General features: G+C 35.1%; 2 protein-coding genes across 2 annotated transcripts in view; one reads left to right on the plus strand and one right to left on the minus strand.

The window, feature by feature from the left end:
* Nucleotides 1-20,067, minus strand: part of LOC126778443 (nephrin-like) — a 337,695-nt gene that overhangs the window by 297,442 nt on the left and 20,186 nt on the right. The window lies entirely within an intron of this gene.
* LOC126778391 (uncharacterized) lies at nt 3,548-19,419 on the plus strand. The gene is made up of 15 exons (XM_050501879.1): nt 3,548-3,641; nt 4,069-4,172; nt 4,585-4,656; nt 5,002-5,151; nt 10,940-11,138; nt 12,078-12,248; nt 12,577-12,740; nt 13,220-13,351; nt 13,719-13,805; nt 14,451-14,609; nt 15,146-15,271; nt 16,295-16,386; nt 17,212-17,398; nt 18,057-18,089; nt 19,366-19,419. The coding sequence occupies exons 1-15, from the start codon at nt 3,548-3,550 to the stop codon at nt 19,417-19,419; spliced, it is 1,824 nt and encodes a 607-aa protein (XP_050357836.1).

Genomic DNA, 20,067 nt, shown 5'->3' on the forward strand with positions numbered 1-20,067 from the left:
TTATTTAGTACTGTCAAAAAAACATTGTTATAGCGCGATGTAAAATATATCTCACGCCATCTATTAACGAAAATATAAATTAAAATGACATTTGGCACAATGAATTTCGATCTTGAACATAAGTATTTCATTGTCAATAACAATCAATTACGGTGAGTATTTAATAGCACAGTAGTCGACACGGTCCAGTGGTAAGAGCGCGTGAATCTTAACCGATAATCGTTGATTCAAACCCGCGCAAGCACCACTGAATTATCACGTGCTTAATTTGTGATTATAATTCATCTCGTGCTTAACGGTGAAGGAAAACATCGCGAAGAAACATGCATGTGTTTAATTTCACTGAAATTCTGCCACATGTGTATTCCACTAACCTGCATTGGAGCAGCGTGGTGGAATAAGCTGCAAAACCTTCTCCTCTAAAAGAGAGAGGAGGCCTTAGTCCAGCAGTGGGACATGATAAGGCTGTTACAATTAAATATCAAATAAAAAGACTAGAATACTTTAATATTATTTTAATCACAATTAATCGTCAAATTCTTGTCCATATGAACAGAAATAATCACTCAATTATTCAATAATTATTGATCCCTAACTAAGTACACAGAACGAAAACGAAACTTGGTTTTTAATTTTAATTCAATAAATATTTATATATTGATTTTCTTTAATCATAAATTAGAACAATTACATTCAATTTCGATGTTTCACAACTGCTACATCGTCTCACTTGCACCACACTTCAACACGTCCATGGCAGTGCTTAAAGGAAGGTTTTTAAAATATCTATACCGTTCTATATTTGTTACATTCTCTAAATTGAACTGGCGCCGATTATTTCTAACCGACGAAAAAGGATGAGGTTCTATATTTCACGCGTATTTCTCTGCATGTTCGGCGAGGTATTGAAAATGGTTTTGCCGAATTGAATAAATGAAAATGTATTCTATTGAGGTGGGTTACGATGTTGTGCTGTACATTTTTTACGTGCAATGTACATTTTTTTTTTATTTGGTGTACAAACTTGTTTAGTAGACCCGTTATAAAAATATGCCTTTCGAGTATTCTTTTTTTTAAATCTCAATATCATTAAGATATAATTTGGAATTGGTTTTATTTATCATATCATTATTATTATTTGGTTGGAAAACTCATCTACACATTTGCCCAAATGAGGTGGGGGTATTAGGGGTCTCACCGGCGCTGAAGGCGCAGGAATACCTACTAAAAACTTGTGTTCTAAAAACACTGGGTCATCTGAATAGGCTTATAGATATTTATTCCTTAAAAAAGACAAAAAAGTCACTTGCATGAGAAATGTTTACAATTTTTAACGAACATATTATGTGGATTCATCATCCTTGGTAAGTATAATATTAATAATAATAATAATGAATAATAATGTCCTCCAGAACGATTTTAGCCACGGCGGCCAATCTCAAGAGAGATTAGCCAACTACGCAAGAGATATTATAGTGCACAAGTGTGTGCACAAACACAGGTGCACTCTATATTCACTAACTCTCATAATCCGATGGGACGGTAAACCGACACGACCGAAAAGAGTTCAGGCGCAGGACCAACGGCTTTACTTGCTTTCCGAGGCACGGCAGTGAACACAATTCCAACTTCTAAACTCCGGGCTGCTACTGAGAATTTTCTGACAGAAAAACCCAATAACTTTTTATTGGCCCGACCTGGGAATTGACCCAGGACCACCGGGACTGCGGCCTTCAAGCCACTAGACCAAGAGGCAGTCAAGTATAATTTTAATCGAAATATAAACAAGAAATATCGTTATGAGTATAACCAAAAAAAAAATGGTAAGCAATATTTATGTAGTAGATGTGTACATATATGCTTTTAAAATTAAAAGGTATGTATAACATAATGTGCTAATTTTAATTTTAATGTTTAAATTGACACAAATTCTATTTATTGGGGGTAATTTGTTATAAAGCGCACCTTCGAAGGTAATTATTTTTATTTCGTAGTTTGATGTTCGGGAGTACCAACCATTAATAAATCCTGTTAAATAATATACAATGTGAGTATAATAGACGTTTTGTCACTTTTATAGTAGAAAACCGAAATATCACATTTTTATGAAGGTCGTGACACTCCAATAGTATTTTCGGAGAGAAATAACATATTTTTTACGATTTGGACTTACATCTGATAAGGTCATTTACCCGAATTTGTTTTTTACGATACGAACTTACTGCTTGTAATCCATTTTCTTATATTGCAGCGAGATTTATAGTTATTTATTTTGTAAGCGAAATATCAAATTTATAACTTATGCGTTTAATTAGTATGCTGTGTTGATTAATTTTCTTTTGTCAGAATTTCGATTCTATATTTGTGAATTAACAGTATACGTTTTATTGCTGACCTTTATATATTTCACTAGTGGTAGAGCTTTGTGCAAGCTCGTCTGGGTAGGTACCAGCCACTCATCAGATATTCTACCGCAAAACAGCAGTACTTGATATTGTTGTGTTCCGGTTGGAACGGTGAGTGAGCCAGTGTAATTACAGGCACAAGGGAAATAACATCTTAGTTCCCAAGGTTGGTGGCGCATTGGTGATGTAAGCGATGGTTAACATTTCTTACGATGCCAATGTTGGTGACCACTTACCATTAGGTGGCCCATATGCTCGTTCGCCTTCCTATTCTATAAAAAATATATAAAAAAAGTGTTGCCAATGATAATAAAGTAAATAAAATATATCATAATGTAAATGAAATACACCACTCTGCTAAATAAACTTCACCACGCTGCTTCAATGCGGGTTCGTGGATACAAATACATGGAAGATTTTTATCCGACACATGCAGGTTTCCTCACGATGTTTTCCTTCACCGTCAAGCACTATAAACAATATATTGTTTCCATCGAGAAATTCCCAGCCGTAGACTTAAGTTTAGAATTTATTCATTGCAATTTACACTTCCATGCTTTGGCAAGTACGTAACGCCGTTGGTTCTGCGTCTTTGATCGTCATTGCATCAGTATTGAAAGATTAGAGGGCACTATTGTTTCCACACACACTTGTGCACTATAATATGTCGTTGTCAAGTATCTTGAAAATAATCGGCCAGGAATCGTCCTGGCATCTGATCATCCTGGATATCGATCATGAAAATTAAATTGTCTCTTTAATGAAAATTAAATCTTGCATGGAAATCTACAAATACTAAATTCACTACACAATATGATTGTACATTTAGTACTATATCTTATTCATAAGCGAATAATTAAAAACTTGAATAAATATATTCTTTATAATTATTGTTGACTTTAACCCAGTATAAAAAAATATTCCATAAATAAAAACTTTTTACGAAAAAATAATATAAATGATTATAACTCTTCTTAATTATTCTTTAAATGACAGATATTATCAAGTTACAAGTTTGACATCTTCCATCAATATATATGTTTTAAGCAAGCAATTATTTTCTTGATAGACTATTTTGCGCTCAATTAGAGCAGGTATACGCCAGAAAAAGAAAAAAAAAGATACGCCGTTACACTTAGACAATGGCTCGTAAGGGACAAGTATCTATACAAGATAATGTTGAGAATAATGAAGAATTTGAAGAATATATAAATGCTAATTTAAATAAGCTTATATGTAAGTTACGTGTCTAAATTTAATTCATGTCCAGTTTGCAAAACGCTGGTCAGAGCAAATTAACTTGTTTGGTTTTAATCTGTATTGTCATTGGTGGATAGCAGCCGATGTAACACTCGGCCAATGAGCGTTCAATGTTTAGTTAGTAATATTAAATAAGTAACTCTTAAAAATTTGGCTTAAATTTTGTATTTGGATAAGGTATTGTTAACATACTAACATAGTATTAAAAATAAATAAAATAAATATGTACATGCGTATATACAATTATTAATTAATTAGGAATTAGTCCCTCGTTCCGCTATTTAGGAGTTCATTGAACTCATATAAACGTACAATAGAATTACATATAAAGATACACATTAATGTACTTAATGTACATACATTAAATGACTATAAAAACATTATAAATTTGTTTTATTTGTAGGTATGGAAGTGTATTCAGATTTCTGCGGTCACTGTCTAGCTACTGGTAACTCTATCCGGAAAGGTAAACTCGAAATAGGACAGGAGCGTATTTGTATGGTAAAGGTAAATAAAAATTATCACATACTATACAACTCACCTTATGAAATACATGCAAATATTTTATAACCAGTAAACAGCTAGAAACACTTTGATTGCCTACATTAATAGTGTTGAATCAAATTAATTCATTAACAATATTATTCAAATTTATTGTGTCATATCATTTGGCCATTGTAAAATAATTTGTAAAAAAGGGTCGTTTGAAGAAACGTAAAATACATTGTAAACATATTTTTTGCCGAACGGGAGGAATTATTCAGTTATTAAAAAATATATATATATTATCATATATGGTTGCTTTATAACGGTTTACCATATCTGGATACCTACCTTCACCCGCTGACTAAGTAGCCACGAACCCCATACTAGAGATAACGCTATGTGATTTCCGAAGTTAACTGTACTTTACCTTCAGGCTTTAGCGGACAATATTGATGCCTTAACAAGATTTAAGAACAAAAGTGAACCGACCTTCCTTTTTATTTTTGTAAGTAATCGACGCTGCGTTATTACTCTAGAGTTTATGACTAGTTAGAAGTATAATTTGAGTTAGGACACAGCCACGTTACTACCTCCTTGCTGTAGTGGTTAGATATAAGATCTGCGGTCGGTCGGTCGGTTCAGAAAGCACGTAAAGGCGTTGGTCCGCGCCTGGTCTCTTTCCGGTCGTGTCGGGCTGCCATCCCAAAAACCTGCACTTGTCAAATTAAAATCAACCACAATGGTGGAATGAACTCCTCCTCTTAAGAGAAACTCTTTGTTTAGCAATGGTACATTATATGTTTCACAAAGGTGTCTGAAGTTTTTAATCAATGAATTATAACACTTTTAGAAAGGTAAATTAATACGTGCTATGTTTGGAGCTAATGGTGTGGAACTGTGTCGTATTATAGAAGAAGAAATAGGACACATGCAGCGAGAGTTAGACACGGGTGTCGTAAGACCGAAACGAGAAATTCATGAATTATTACCGGAGGAAGCGGTACGAAATTTAATTTATTAAGTTTTTGTACGTTTTCAGCATCAAAAATATTATATTATTATATTGTTAAGTAAAAAAAGTCTGTTTTGGAACGAATCAATGGCTATAAATTATCCCCTCTAATACTGGCGGTAGTGAATGAGTTGAGAGAATTTATGGTTTTCACGTCATAACATTACAAAATAATATAAAAATTGAAGCTTTATACTTACCTATTTATAGTTTGAAAATAACACATCCGAATCTCAAAATAACCTGAATAATATACTTATATAATTACTTCTCATGAAAATGTAATTGGATTATAGTAATAGTAACAGTAATAATAAAAAATATAAATTTCATAAAAAAAATTAAAATATTCTACAATGATAATTTGAACATTGCATATTAAATTGAAATAATGATATCAATGTGCCTTTTATTAATGTAAGCAAAAATCACTGTCCATAATGGCACCTAGAAACAAGTCGGTATTCGATATGCTACATTGTCAATTAATACATTATTATATGTTCTGTCGCCGAGTCGCCATTCTAACATCGCACTGTAATATCGTCATAACAATTAAATATTGTAAATTATATTACAATACATATATCTATACTCAATTGCCTTTCATTACATCATCCACAAGACATTTAAGGCAAATTGGTGACCCCGACGTGATTCAGTCAGTTAAACGAAATTATAAGTGATTATAAAATGACCAGTGAAAATAGAACACCATCAGCCAGCACAGCATCCGAGTTAGCAACAGTCACATTGTCATCAAGAATCCCTGAGTTTTGGTGCGATTAAGCTCGCTTATGGTTTGTGCAATGTGAAGCCATATTAACACCTCAAAAACTAAGCGACGAAGCGAAGTTCAACTTAGTCGTCACGAAGCTGGGAAAAGACGTAATACAACAAGTCAGCGACATTCTACTTCAGCAACCCCAAACGAAGAAATATGACACCCTAAAATCGAGATTATTAGCAGTGTACGAAGAATCAGAAAATCGTCAACTCTTGAAAACTTTTGAGTGAAATCGACCTTGGCGATGAGAAACCATCTCAACTTTTGAGACGCATGCGAGATTTAGCCAGGGGGAAAATTCCCGACGAAACGCTGAGTATCATGTGGCAAGGTCATTTGCCAGCCGCAGTACGCTCCGTCCTTGCCATCACTGATGTAAAAGATTTGGAAAATTTGGCTACTATTGCAGACAAAATTATGGAAAATACAAGGCCTATTCAAATAGCGGAGGTTAGTAGTAAACCGTCGACGTCACCTTTCCGTGTTGCAAGCACAAGTGGCTCAGTTATCTTTACAAGTGATGGAATTGCAGAACATTCAAAGATTTCAACACAAAAAAACGAAATTATAATATTCATAATCGCTACCGATCAAAATCCCGTGGCCGTAATATGATACGACGTAAGTCACGGAGCGCCGATGATCTTTGCTACTATCATGCGCGATTTCGCCATAGAGCTAACAAATGTACAGAGCCGTGCGCATGGAATAAACAAAATACCCAGAACAAGGAAAACAAAATAAGGTGCAGTCAGTGGCGGATGTCTGCACCCTTTTACCATGCCACCGCCTTTGCGTGACCGACTTAAACAGTGGTCTACGTTTTTTGGTGGACACGGGAGCCAACGTTTCTGTTTTGCCAGCCGTTAAAAAACCCTACAGACACAGTGATAGTGACAGTTATAGACTTTATGTCGCGAATGGGAGTGAAATACGAACATATGGAACTAAGCGCTTAGAGTTAAATTTAAAATTAAGAAGACCTCATGCTTGGAATTTTATACTCGCCGACGTAAAACAGCCTATCCTTGGTGCCGATTTTTTAAATCACCACAAACTCTTAGTGGATGTAAATGATCGAAAACTTATCGATTCTGTTACGAGTCTAAACGTTATTGGGTTTATGGTAAATTGCAAACAAGACACTTTCAAAACAATACAGGTCACCAACCCGTACTACGTTTTATTGTCAGCTTATCCCGATATAACAAAACCTATGTGTTACAAAAATGTAATAATGCCAAAACATAACGTTATGCACCACATCGAGACTACTGGACCCCCTGTCTTCGCCCGCGCTCGACCTCTTTCCGCCGACAAATATATGAGAGTTAAGAAAGAGTTTGAATTCATACAAGAAATAGGCATATGTCGACCTTCGAAGAGTTGTTGGGCCAGTCCACTTCACGTTGTTGCTAAAAAGAACGGTGAAATACGACCCTGCGGCGATTATCGCAGTCTTAATGCCATCACCAAGCCAGATAGGTACCCGATTCCGCGTATTCATGACTTTACATACCCACTGGCTGGAAAGAAGATATTTTCCCGAATTGATTTACATCGTGCATACCACTTTATTCCGATGGCGCCGGACGACATTGAAAAAACAGCAATAATAACTCCATTTGGCCTGTTCGAATTTCCACGAATGACTTTTGGCTTAAGGAACGCAGCCCAAACTTTTCAGCGCTTTATGAACCATGTTGTTTTTGAAGGTCTGGATTTTGTATTTAATTACATCGATGATAGCATTATTTTTTCAAACTCGGAATCGGAACATCGAATGCACTTAGAGACCGTTTTCAAACGTCTTAATCAATACGGCGTTACAATCAACTTAGCTAAGTGCGATTTTGGAAAAGCGAAAGTAGACTTTTTGGGATACCACGTACCTGAAGAAGGCATACGACCTTTGAGTAATAGAGTGAAGGTCATTACAGACTATCCCAAGCCAAAAACAGTATCACAATTGCGCCGCTTTATGGGAATGATTAACTTTTACAGAAGTCATTTACCTAAAGCCGCTAAATACCATGCAATTTTGAATGCATATTTACATAATACAAAATTTAACGATAGAACCCCAATCACATGGAGCAAAGACGCTGAAGAGGCATTTGAATTGTGTAAAAATAATTTAAAAGAGGCCGTTTTGCTGTCGCATCCTGTTTCCGGAGCACCTTTAGCTATTATGACTGACGCATCCAACACGTGCGCAGGCGCTGTTTTTCAACAAAAAATTGGCCAAAAATGGAAACCGCTATCCTTCTTTTCCTGCAAATTTAGCGAAGCTCAACAACGTTATAGTGCTTACGACCGGGAGCTACTATCTATATACATGGCTGTAAAACATTTTAAGTACATGATTGAAGGTCAACAAGTGACCGTATTTACGGATCATAAGCCGCTCGTGTACGCCTTACACAAAAAAGCTACGAGTGGCACCGATACACCTAGACGCCTACGGTACCTGGATTTCATAAGTCAGTTCTGTAAATCAATATCAGTACATTCAAGGCTCGCAAAATATCGTGGCGGATACCTTATCAAGAATCGAACAGATAGACATGCCTTCGCCAATCGACTATACAGAAATATCCAAGGCTCAACAAAACGACGAAGAATTAAAATACTTGCTGAAATCAAAAAATTTAAATTTTAAAGCCATCGTATATCCAAATTGCAATGAACCGATATATTGCGAAATATCAAAAGAGTGCGCGCGCCCTTACCTACCGCATGACTATCGTATTACAGCCTTTAAAGCGATTCACGGAATTAGTCACAGTGGCACGCGCGCCACTAGAAAAATGATAACAAATAGATATTTTTGGAAATCTATGAATTCGGACATTAACGAGTGGACAAGAGCCTGCGTTAATTGCCAAAAATCGAAAATTCAACGTCATACAATAACTCCACTCAGCTCTTTTCCATCTTGTAGCCGTTTTGAACATCTACACATGGACATTATCGGTCCATGTGTAGATCGGACATTAACGTATTGTCAAGGATATAGATACATACTGACTATGATAGACAGAGCGACTGGGTGGCCTGAGGTAAAATGTTTAAAGGACATCACCGCAGAAAGCATCGCACGCGCATTATATACTCAATGGATTACGAGATTCGGTTGTCCCTCCAAAATTACCACAGACCAAGGCCGCCAATTTGAATCAAATATTTTCTGTAAATTGGCAAAATATATGGGTATATCAAAAATTCGCACTACAGCTTACCATCCACAAGCCAACGGTATGATAGAAAGGTGACATAGAACGCTAAATACAGCACTGATGTCACGTAGAAATACCGAAAATTGGGTAAAGGAGCTACCAACCGTTTTATTAGGCCTCAGAGCAAGCTTACGAGACGATACAGGCATTTCTGCCGCGGAAATGGTTTACGGCACTACTCTAAAATTACCAGGAGATTTTTTTGAGCCGTCAAAGCAAGCATCTCCGAATGACGAAACATTATTGTAAGATCTGCGTATGCATATTCGTAACCTCGCCGCCGTACCGAAGCGACCGCACAGACAAGGAAATATATTTCTACACCCAGCCTTATCATCATGTACGCATGTATTTGTACGCTGCGACCATGTCACCAAACCCCTAACAACCCCATATTTTGGGCCTCATAAAGTCATTGAGAGAGGAGATAAATATTTTAAAATTATGATCTCCGATAATATAAAAACAATCTCAATCGATCGATTAAAACCTGCATTTCTAATGCACAATAACTCAGAAATACAATACGCTCCATCAAAGAAGGCTGAAGAATTCATAACAAATTCCAAAGTGCATAGCGGCAGCAGAGAGGGCCACGATAACAATAACAACCAGATGCGAACCCGATACGGGCGACTCATCAAACCTACAGTGCGATTTATGTCTGCGTAAAAAAACTTCTTATAATTATTCATACTTTCATCTGACGACAACTAATTCGCTACGATTTCGTGTAACATCAAGATGGGAAAACCACAAAGCAAAGAAGAAATTATCATTGCCCAAAACGGGCAGGCAAATCAGGCGAACACAAGCCTACTGCATAAGATTACGCATGATAAATTAAACCTTGCTAATCATCACGGCTGTCATCACTGTCACCTGTTTAATATGTTGGAGATACTGCAAACAAAAGTACACTAAGTACCTGAGAAGAGAAATCCAGGGGTTGCGCGCTAGCCGTAGAGATCGCGACCCGCCTCATCCACCTCACTCAGTGCCAACATACTCCGTGGCGTAAAAAGTGAACTCGTGTTGTACAATTAATAAATATGAATAAATAAATGTGCTAAAAATAGTGAAGTTACAATATAACTGTTGTAATCGTAGGTATATTGTGTCGTGTATTGTATCTTTAAATTTAAGAATATACCCATTTATATATAATATTTTTTTATTCTTATGTAAACATAAACTCATGATTTACATTGTATTTTTTTTTTTAATATTTTTAAGGGTTTATTATATTTAAATTATAGGACATTATATTTCTTGTTTACACGATATACATTAAAATTTACAAATTTTATTTTTGACGATTGAAAAATATTTTTGTTTTATATAAGTGTAGTAGGTAATTAAATTTTGCATTATATTTTGTTAATTTGTTTACTTTTATAATAATATGTCATAATATGTTATTATTATTATTTTATTTTTTTTAAAGGAAGGGAAGTGTTGTGCCTACGTATTATCTTTTATTAATGTAAGCAAAAATCACTGTCCATAATGGCACCTAGAAACAAGTCGATATTCGATATGCTACATTGTCAATTAATACATTATTATATGTTCTGTCGCCGAGTCGCCATTCTAACATCGCACTGTAATATCGTCATAACAATTAAATATTGTAAATTATATTACAATACATATATCTATACTCAATTGCCTTTCATTACATCATCCACAAGACATTTAAGGCAAATCAATATTAATATAATAATAATAGGTATTATTATATTTATAGGCTAAAATAGAGGAAGACTTGAAACTTGAAGAAAATTTACGTGAAGCAACTGATAGACTTCGTGTGTTGACGATTGCTGCGAGAAAGAAGCGAATCTGTGAACGTCTTGCGAAATACGTGAAAGACTTGAATTTCATCCTTTACTGGCCACATTGTCATAAAGCTCATTTAGACTTATACGAAAAGTGGGATTTGATTAGTAAGATGTAAAAAATAGATAGGTAAAAGTAAGTAGGTAGTAGGACAAAATTAAAGAAATTAACGAGTTGAAAAATAAATTTTTAATTATATTTTGTATATAATTCATCTTTTGCGTAGCGATAAAGGAAAAACTTGCTGGTTCTGATTCGCTCCAAAATTGCGAATTGTCTACTATGATTTTAGTTCGCCATTGTATTAAATTTTAGTTACAATAATAATAATAATAATACTTTATTTCAGATTAAACAATCCATATTAAATTAAAATTAACATTAAATTCAAATAAAATTAAAAAATAATAACAAATAAATTAAAATAAATAATTAAAATTAAATAGATTAGTAACGAATGCTTAAACTATGTTAGTACTTAATCCTAGAATTAGACCCGCTTCACATGTACACCATTCCAGTGTTCCCAGAAGTGACTGTCCAATTTACAAGCCAATGTGCTGAGGAGGGTGTTGGTACTTTTCGAAGTTCTGCTCATAATGGAGGCGACACGCTTGCGTATTATAGAGAAAAAATCGTCCACGCGAACATCAGCGAACATTGCCGACGCACTACAGTGTCGAGGTTTCCTCAACACCGCCCTCAACACATTGTTGTATTGGACGCGTAGGGCACTGTAGGCCCTCAGCGTATAGTTCGTCCACAGACTGCACGTGTAAAATGATTGGCAATATGCTCGAAACAGGGCCAGCTTTACAGGTGTCGTACACCGTGCAAATCTGCGAGCCAACATATTACCTCGGACCGACAGAGCCCTACGCTCACGTTCAATGTCACTGTTATCACTGAGGTTTTCATTAACTATGTGACCAAGGTATCTGAAATCAGTTACCTGTTTCAGGGGTGTGCCATATAGTCTTATGTCAGGATTACAATTTATCGGCTTGTTATAAAAGTATAACGTTATATATTATGTTTCACTCCAGATATCCAAGTAGCTGCTAAAGAAACAATCCATATAACTGAAGAAGGTGTTAAGGAGGCGCTATACATGAGCGACGTGGATCCAAACGAAGCCTGCGTCTACGCTCTAATGAAGGACGAGGCTTTAGTTGTGTTGTTTAAGAAATTCGACAACGACGATCGTGATTTTGTCAGTTAGTATATTATATATTTATTTATATTTATATATATTTATTTATATATATATATATATATATATATATATATATATAAATATAGAATGTAAGTGCTGCGCAAAGAGTTATATGTATTTTAACGTAGTAACAATATACGATTTGGTAAGTATTTCTCCTCAGTGTATGTTTCAAACATTATGTTGTGTTAAGTCTTTAAAAATAAAAAATATAAGAAATAAAAGTATATTCCAAAAAAAACCAAAATGTATTGCATTTCGGATACTTACTTTATAGTTAATCTTGCTTATTTTTTAATAATTCACTATTTAATAATAATAATCTTCAGAACTAATGCGACATACGTTGTACGAGGAGATACCTGTGCCTAAAGAGGACGTGCCTCCTGAGAAACAAGTGCCACCGATCCCAGCATATGAACGTTATGCCACAATTAGTAAAACAGCAAGAGAAGTCCGAAGGGAGAGGTATGAAGCCAAAATGCAAAAATTGGTACGTATCATACTGATATCATATCATTCTTCCGATTTAATTAGGCAATTGTATAATTATATAATTGTAGGGAATATCTACGGAAGTACCGTTGTGCTTGTAATTCTACTGGCCCACTTACTCTTTAAGTGGAGTGTAAATAAATGTTAAGAGGGTGGTTTTAAAAAGTTAAACATCATTCGACAAGCCGATTGGCGTGGTTGGTAGATGCTTGCCTTTCGCGCTGCAGGTCGTGGGTTCGATTCCCACCCAGTATAGACATTTGTGAGTATAAACATTTCTGTTAGTCCCGAGTATGGGTGCAATTATATATATAAGTATGTATTTACAAAAGAAAAGTAGTATATGTAGTATATCAGTTGTTAGGTTTCCATAGTACAAGCTCTGCTTAGTTTGGGATCAGATGGCCGTGTGTGAAAAATGTCCCAGGATATTATTATATAAGTTTGAAATCATATAATCAAAATACTTAATTTAAGCGTGAAGAAAAAGAAGATAGAGAAAGACTGGCAGCTGAACAAGCCCGCCTAGCAAGAGAAGCCGAAGAAGAAAAACAGAGAATTGAGAAACAAAGACAAGAAGAGGAGAGAATGGCTAGAATACAGGCCGGGGTAAACTTTGACCCGATATAATCAATGTTTTTTTTATATGTGTACATTATTGCTTAACATAATATTATAAAGCAATGGTTAACCATTAATTCTTAATTTTGTCAAATTGCAAAGGAAGTACTTGCAATTTCATATTGTACCAACAAACAGCAGACGTTGCATTGCCTGTATATGTAATAAGACGAAGTTACTCTCGAACGAAATAGAAGCAGGCCTCTTGCCACCAGTTGAGGCAATAAGACGATGATACATATGTTTATATATTATAACTTCCGTAACGTACTTGTTAAATATTCTGAAATTGATATTAAATGATTTAATTCCATGTTAAGACAATATGAATTTATCTAATGTTTATAATTATCAGCTACCAGCGGAACCTGAGCCAGTAGCAGGAGAAGAAGCAGTTGAAGGCGAGGAGACTGAAGTCGCAGATACTGAAGTTACCGAAGATGTAAATAATAATGCAGTTATTTTATTACATTATTAAATACTAAAATAAGTTATTTATTTTAAACAAAAGAAGAAATTAATATATGCAGCTTGTTAGGTCGTTAAAGAAGTATTTGAAAATCCTAGTCTCTAAACTTATCAATATGGCGTTTATTTGTTACTATAGAAATATACGCGTGACACTTTACAAATAATATAAAAGACAAAATAAGAACGCATTGTAAATATTCTTATGATGTCCTCCTGACTAATTTTGACCACGGTGGCCAATCTGAAGAAAATAACAACTGAACAGGACATATTTTTTACACAAGTGTTTGCGCAAACATAGATAAAGAATACAGATATTCTCTCATTCTCATAATTCGGTGGAACCAATACGAACGGAAAGAGTTCAGGCGCGGCACCAACGGCTTTATGTGCTTTCCGAGGCACGTGACGATACACACTTCCAACTTCCAGACACCGGGCGGCTTCTGAGTTTACCCTACACAAAAACTCAATAAGTTTTTTTCTTGGCTCTAGGGTTTGAACACAGGTCCGCTGGATTTGTGGCCTTACCTAGCCACTGAACCAACGAGGTAGTCAATATTCTTTAAATAAATATTATAAATATTACAAATATTATGATTAATCAATGTTTTAGTATGAAAAATTAGAAGAAGAAATAGAAGAGGAATTCCACTCCGACGTAGAAGTAGAAGGTGAGGAATATATACCACCAGGCGGACTCTTTGTACCTGGATTATATTCACCTCCGAATATATTAGCTAAAGCTAACGGATTATCTTTCTTCTACCCAAAGGTACAAATACATATATAAACTTATACATTTGACTACATTTTTTTATTCCGTTCTGGTACTATAGAAATATACGCGTGACACTTTACAAATAATATAAAAGACAAAATAAGAACGCATTGTAAATATTCTTATGATGTCCTCCTGACTAATTTTGACCACGGTGGCCAATCTGAAGAAAATAACAACTGAACAGGACATTGGTTCTAAGCCATCAGAACCTTTAAGATTATATGTATGTATCAGATATAAGCGGGGACCAACGCCCATAAATATTGGCGATGTAAGAAATGTTATACATTCCTAACATTCAATGCGCCACCAACCTTGGAAACTAAAATGTTATGTTCCTTATGCCTGTAATTCACTCGGTCTTCAAACAGGAACGCAACATTACTAAGTAATACTGTTTAGCGGTAGAACATCTAAAGAGTGGAATTTCTCTACTAATCTACCTACCTAGACGAGCTTGCACAAAGTCCTATAAATTAATAAGTAATTTTAACAACAGTCAATGCCTATATGTTTCATCAATACAGATTGTGTCTCAAATAACACCAATAGAATCCGAATATTTACCTCCTCACGTGCTAGTGATGTTCGGTATTGATAAACGGCATGAAGTCAAGGAAGTGATGGAGCAATTTCGTAGTGAAATACTTAATGTAAGTATCATTTTTTACCTTATTAATAAATACACCAGTCATTCTTATCACTATGATAATATCTTATATAAGCCGCGATAAAATAAAACTAACAATAATGTTACCTGAGAAAAGACGATTAATCATGAAGTTTGCAATGTTGGATGATGACACGTGCAAACATATTAGCTTTCATATCTTTAGTATTTATGAGGCATTGTTGAAGGTTTCATTTTTCTGTCGCTTGAAATGGAAATCCCTGAACCTCGATTTCAGAGTACGACTAAGTATCAATGTAAACAATGCTTTTTGCGCAAATGTCTTCGTATAATTAATATGCTCTTAGGTTTTGACTGCCTCGTTGATCTAGTGGCTTGATGTAAAGCCGCAGACCCGGAGGTTCTGGGTTCAATACCCAGGTCGGGCCAACAAAAAGTTATTGGGTTTTCTGTCAGAAAATTCTCAGTCTGAAAGTTGGAAGTGTGTACACTCCTGTGCCTCGGAAAGCACGTAAAGCCGTTGGTCCTGCACCTGAACTGTTTCCGGTCATGTCGGATGCGTCCCATTGGATTATGAGAGTTAGAGAATAGAGAGTGCACATGAGTTTGCGCACACATTTGTGCACTAAAATATCTCCTGCGTAGTTGGCTAATCTCTTTTGAGATTGGTGACCATGGAAGAAATCAGCCTGGAGGACACTATTATGCTTTTAGGATTTTCGACAGTGTTGCATTTTATATTGCATGCATTGTTATGGCATTAATAGTATAAGTATATTTGGTTTTGGTTTTTGAACGAGACTACCGCTGCTATATTTCTGGGTAGACTTTTAATGAACGAAATATTTAACGAACGTTGATAACACACCTATTTAAAACATTTTTTTTTATTTTTATTTAATTTTAAATAGTTCAAATATTACACCTGCAATTTAAAACACATACCTGAGGTTATAGGTTTGTTGCTGATCACAATAAAATCTAGAATGCTAATATTATTGCTTTTAATACTTATTTTTGATATTTTTCTCGTGGTTTTTTTTAGTATGGTATCTTCATTGGTGACGACCCAAACACTGCAGAACACCTTGCTTATACGATAAAACAATATGACAAGATAACGAGAGTAAGAAGGCAGTAAGTGACTTCAATTAATATCAGCTAAAATTAATGAGGAGACAAAACTACTAAACCAATACACATAGAACTTATACCAGAAGATACCAGCGCGTTTCAGAGAAATTGACATATAATATTATGATACAAGTATGAATTTCGCAGTTTCATCTGCTTTAAGTTTACACTATTGACGCGACAAGCGTGAATTTCATATTATTTTAATAATATTTAAAATTGGCATAAAAAAATGTAATATCCATATAATAATAATTTTTAAACAATCTTTTCGTCTTCAATAATTTCATTTGGGTGGACGATAAACGGAATTTTAATTTTCTAACTTGGAAAACATTTAATTTCAAAAGTTCCAAGTTAAGCTTGTTATGTGAGCTTAAAGCGTATTTGGGAATTTCGAGAATTTGCGCAAATTGTATTTTACGCTCTGTATCCGAAAAAAAAACAAAAGGGTTAAATATATTCTCTTTAGACTAGCATTTTTAATAAATGTATCTTTTACATAGGACAATTATTATAATCTTGCCTTAAAAAACGTTTAGATTAAATTTAAAAAAAGTCCCTCAAGATTGAATTTGCTTAAATTGGCCAATTTTAAGAACAAGCCAACTATGAAGAAGATATTTTAGTACACGAAGTGTAGAACTGAAGTCTTTCCGGTCGAGTAGGATTTCTGTCCAATCCTCGATTATGAAATTGAGGAAGAGAGTGCACCTGTACTTGCGCACACACTTGTACACTATAATATTTCCTGTACAGTTAGCTAGCCTTCCTTGAGATTGGCCGCCATGACATCATCAGTTTCAAGCGGATATTTTAACACCTTAGTAAAGATCGTCTTGCCCTGATGGTGTCGCGAAAACGAAGTCTTCCACTCCTGCAGCTGGCGGGATTGAATCCATGCTACATCAGCAGCGACGTCGTCTCAGGAGAGAGAGATTGTCTGACACTCTTTCCAGTTGGTTATGGAGATGAGTATGAAGAAGAGGAGAGTGTTGCAGAAGAGGAAGTCAAGGTTCACCATTTACTTAGTATAAGTGAAGAGCGCAACGAATTATATATAGAAAAATCTAGCTTAACGAGCATTTTTTATAGAAAAGTCCAAGAAAGCTTGTATGTATGTAACGTTACAATTTCCTTACATTTTGTGTGATTAACCTTCTTAAACATAAAAGCCTGAACAAATGTTGATAACATGTTTAAACTGCAATATATTTCCAAGTATGATTGATAAGTATCACCAGAATTTTGCTCAATTGTATGTAACGTTACATAGCTTAAACCTTTATGTATAATATGATATTTAAGCCTTAGCCTACAAGTTTAAAAGACAAGGGAAGTTATGCTTATTAATATAATCTACCTTAGACTATTATTATTATAAATACAAAAGTAAGTTTGTATATTTATTTGTTTGTTACGCTTCATGCCTTAACTATTCAACCGATCGTTATGAAATTTTGCTTACACACTATCAATCATACGGAAAAAGGATATATATTATAGGGTATCTAGCACCTGACCGTATCCTCACTCTAAAACGCGGGTGAAGCCACGAGCAGGTACTAGTAATAATATATTTCAAGTTTCTAATCCTCTGAAGCACGAACAACACCAATTATTTAAAAGTAATTAACCAATGTTAATTAAGTCAGTGAATATTTTAATTACAGGAAGTTGTCCTCGAGCAGGAAGCGGAGCCAGAGGTAGTTGTGATTAAATTTCCTTAATTTTTTTTTAAATTGCGTTTAAAAATATATTTACGGTGTAATTTTTTACTTACTTTTACTTGCGAATTTTGAATAGGATTTTGTATTTTTTCAAGTTTTTATTGAGCTTCACCTGTAGGGCTTTAAATTCTATTTATTATTAACCTGTTGTATGAAGTTTCTTTTTTATATAATAAAGGGTCCTGAAGACCTTTTACAGAGTTAATGCTTAAATACCAAATTTTATATTTTAAAACTGGACACGTAATTTAACATAGTATTAGAATTGATATATAACTAACGCATATATTTATATATTATTAAAGTAAACTAGTTGGTATCCAGCGAAAGATAACGATATTACTTTATGAAGTCGTGGAAACGACAAATATAATATTTTTGATCTTAAGATACTTATATATTATATAAAATATGTAGGCGGACGGGAAAATGGGCCACCACCAATAGACATTAACCATTCCACCGATCTTGGGAACTAAGGTGTTTTGACCCTTGTACCTGTACTTACACTGGTTCATCCATACTTCATACTGGAACACAACAATACTTGTTTTTATAGTGTACGTAGGCGGACGAGCATATAAGTGATGGTAAGTGGTCACCGACGCCCATAGACATGGGCAATGTAAGAAATGTTAACCATCGCTTACGTCGCCAATGCAACACCAACCTTGTGAACTAAGATATTATGTCCCTTGTTTTTTTTTATAGAATCGGAAGGCGGGCGAGCATATAGGCCATCTGATGCTAAGTGGTCACCAAACGCCCTTAGACATTGGCATTGTAAGAAATGTTAACCATCGCTTACATCACCAATGCGCCACCAACCTTGGGAACTAAGATGTTATGTCCCTTGTGCCTGTAATTACACTGGCTCACTCACCCTTCAAACCGGAACACAACAATACCAAGTACTGCTGTTTTGCGGTAGAATATCTGATGAGTGGGTGGTACCTACCCAGACGAGCTTGCACAAAGCTCTACCACCAGTAAATTGTGCCTGTAATTACACTGGCTCACTCACCCTTCAAACCGAAGATTTGCGGAAGAATACCTGATGAGTGTGTGGTACCCAGACGAGGTTGCACAAGCATGTTATAACAATAATACACTTTACACATCAAAACAAAAAAGGTTATAGAAAAAACAAATACAATATATAATAGATGTTGAAAAAATCCATTTTCAATCCAAACGTCTAGGAAACTGCAATTGTTTTGTTCTAAAATTAGACTAAAAAAAACTCTTACAGGAGGTCGTCGTCGCTGAACAAGTTGAAGAAGAGGAAGATGAGGAAGAGGACTGACCCAATTAATGTATTTTAGGAAGCTGTATTAGTTATGTTTAATTTAACTTTATTTATTTTATTATTGATATTAATAATATTACGAATTAAATTGATTGTTTAATTTCAATCAGTATCATCTAAATTTATTTTTAATATAGTATTTAATGCCAGCAAAAGAAAATGCATAATATAATTAAGGGTTTAGTAAAAAGCCTCCACAACGTATCAAAGTATTGAAAGTAAGTATTGAAATGTTTAAGCCTCAACTAAATACTTACCTAAATAATAATACGACATAATAAATAATAATGTCCTTCAGACTGATTTCAGCCACAGCGGCCAATCTCAAGAGAGACCAGCCAACTGCACAAATGTGTGTAAAACACAGGTGCACTCTCTATTCCCTAACTCTCATAATCCGATGGGATGGTAATCCGACACGACCGGCGCGGAACCATAGGCTTTGCGTGTATTCCGAGGCACGGGAGTATATACACCAACTTCCAGACTCCGGGCTTCTACGGAGAATCTTCGACAGAAAAACCCGCTCATTTTTTTATTGGCCCGACCTGGGGTTTGAACAAAGGACCTCGAGATCTGCGGCCTTATATCTAGTTACTAGACTAACGAGGCAGTCAATAAGTCAGCGACATATATGCACTAAGT

Source organism: Nymphalis io, chromosome 26 (assembly GCF_905147045.1).
Source record: "Nymphalis io chromosome 26, ilAglIoxx1.1, whole genome shotgun sequence".
In the NCBI taxonomy this organism is placed as follows: domain Eukaryota; kingdom Metazoa; phylum Arthropoda; class Insecta; order Lepidoptera; family Nymphalidae; genus Nymphalis; species Nymphalis io.